The sequence below is a fragment of the Pinus tabuliformis genome, chromosome 1_1 (assembly GCF_031772625.1).
Source record: "Pinus tabuliformis cultivar Carrire ecotype Pingquan chromosome 1_1, CPIR1, whole genome shotgun sequence".
NCBI lineage: Eukaryota > Viridiplantae > Streptophyta > Pinopsida > Pinales > Pinaceae > Pinus > Pinus tabuliformis.
Window position 1 is genome coordinate 30,192,657 of NC_142297.1, and position 2,335 is coordinate 30,194,991.

The 2,335-nt window shown below is 41.8% G+C and overlaps 1 protein-coding gene across 1 annotated transcript; it reads right to left on the reverse strand.

The window, feature by feature from the left end:
* Positions 1 to 335: 335 nt before the first annotated feature.
* Positions 336 to 671, reverse strand: LOC149211450 (uncharacterized). The gene has a single exon (XM_089388394.1). The coding sequence runs from the start codon at positions 669 to 671 to the stop codon at positions 336 to 338; it is 336 nt and encodes a 111-aa protein (XP_089244520.1).
* Positions 672 to 2,335: the final 1,664 nt, after the last annotated feature.

Below are 2,335 nucleotides of genomic sequence, written 5' to 3' on the forward strand. Positions count from 1 at the left end.
GTTCCCTAATTGCGTAGCTCCCCAACCCAAGTAGTGTAGTTTATAGTCCCATGCCTCCTTTCAGCCACCTGGAGCACTAAGATTGTGCTTCCATCATGTATTCATCTAGCCGAATCGCTAGTGTATGGCTTCAATCGACTACCATTCACCTGCCCTGGGAATGGTTCTCCATTCAACTTTACCAACTCAACTGCTCCACCATCATTAATCATCTTAATGACATAGAGCCCCAGCCAATGCATTGAAAATTTTCCTAGAAATTTATCAACCTTGTAGTCATATAATAGAACTAAATCATTTACCTTGAAGGTGCGCAGTTTGATGTGCCAATTGTGTCATGGATTTTCGCACTCCTTTTGAACTTGTTGATGGAATCCAGCTAGAAATCTATCCTCTTCAATCTCTGTTAGTTGTGCAAGCCTCTCCCCCAGGGCTCCACAATCCTCCATTCCTATGAATTCCACTATGCATAGGCTAGGTACAATGTACTCCATTGACATCACAACTTCTGTGCCATAAACCAGTCTGAATGGTGTTTGTCCAGTTAGCTTCTTGAAAGTCGTCCTATAAGCCCATAGTACCGTGGGTATATTCACATCCCAGTCATTGCTTTGAGCATTGCAAACCTTTGTTAGCGCATTCTCCAGTATGTTATTAAAAGCTTCTACCATTCCATTAGCCTGTAGGTGATAGGGTGTGCTCTTCTAATGGTAAACCTAAAAGTATTCCGTCATCACAGTGATCGTCTCATTGAGAAAGTGTATACCCAGATCTCTCATTAGAATTTTTGGATAGCCAAACCTTGTCAGTATGTACTCAAAGATAAATGTTGTTTTTGTCACACTTGTACAGTCCTTCACAGGTTGTGCCTCTGCCCATCTAGTTAAGTACTCAGTCGCGGCGATGATGTACTGCACATCCGTCTTCTTTCCTATAGGCTGAATAGGTCCTACAAAGTCAATCACCCACTTCTCAAAGGGATGTAATGATATATGTGGATTCAACAATAGCTCATCCCTACATGACGGTCTGCCAGTCCTTTGGCATGTGTCGCATGCCCTACAATATGCTTTTGAATCCTTATGCAAGGTCAACCACCATAACCCAACACGTAGAATCTTCTGTGCTATTGCTTTTCCCACATAATGACCTCCTACAGCTCTGCTATGTGCCTTAGTAAGGATGTTGTTTCATTCAAAATCTCGCACATAGCATCATAGCACTTCATCTGAGCCCATTTTGTACAAGTGTCCTGCAATGACAAAAACGTTTGTCACGCGCACCACGAGTTCCTTCTTCTGTTGACTCGTATAACCTTCTGGAGTCATTCTTGTCATCAATAAGTGTATAATATCTTCAAAGTGACTATCCGCGACGTGCACTGCAAAGATTTTCACATCGGATAGTCCTTCCTCCAAATTAGTAGGTTCTTTTTGAGTTTCAATGTGCAACAAATGATCTGGTCCAACATTCAAGTGTCCTGGTTTCACAATAACTTCAAAATCATACTCCTGGAATAGCAATAGCCACCTGCACATCTTCCCCCCCAACACATGCTTGTTGACCAGGTATTTCAATGTAGAATGGTATGTATACATCTTAAAATGTCATCCAAATAGATAATGTCTGAACTTCTGGAGCGTGTACACCATAACTATTCCTTCGCGCTTTGTTGTGGAAGAATTTTTCTCCACCTTAGACAGCTTCCTACTTGTGAACTTTATAGGATGATCCAAGTCCCCCTCACCGGCCTGTGTCAGTATTGCTCCTAGTGCAATACATGACGTGTCCACATGCACATGAAACTCTTTTTTCCAATTTGGGAAGACTAGGATCAGTGCAGTGACCATTTTCTCCTTCAACACATCCAAGCTCTTCTGGCATTCTTCATTCCAACAAAATGTAACATCATTTTCTAATAGTTTTTTCCATCGGTGTGGTGATCTAGGCATAGATTTTGATGAATTTCCTATAGTATCCTGTATGCCCCAGTGTTGCCCGCAGTTGCTTCACACTCCTTGGCGCCTCCAAATTGATTATGACCGCGATCTTCATTGGGTCTACCATCAAACCCTATTTGCATACCACATGGCCCATCAAGATCCCAAAAGGGACACAAAACAAACATTTCTTCAGATTAAGCGCAATTTGGTACCTTCGACATGTATCTAGGATCAAACGCAGACTAGCCACATGGTGCTTTACTAGTCCAAACACTGTCCAATTATCAAAGTACACTTCCAGAAATTTATGAATGATGTCTTTGAATGCTACAATGACTACACGTGAAAATATCGTCGGCACATTCTTTAGCCCAAAAGGCATCATCATATAT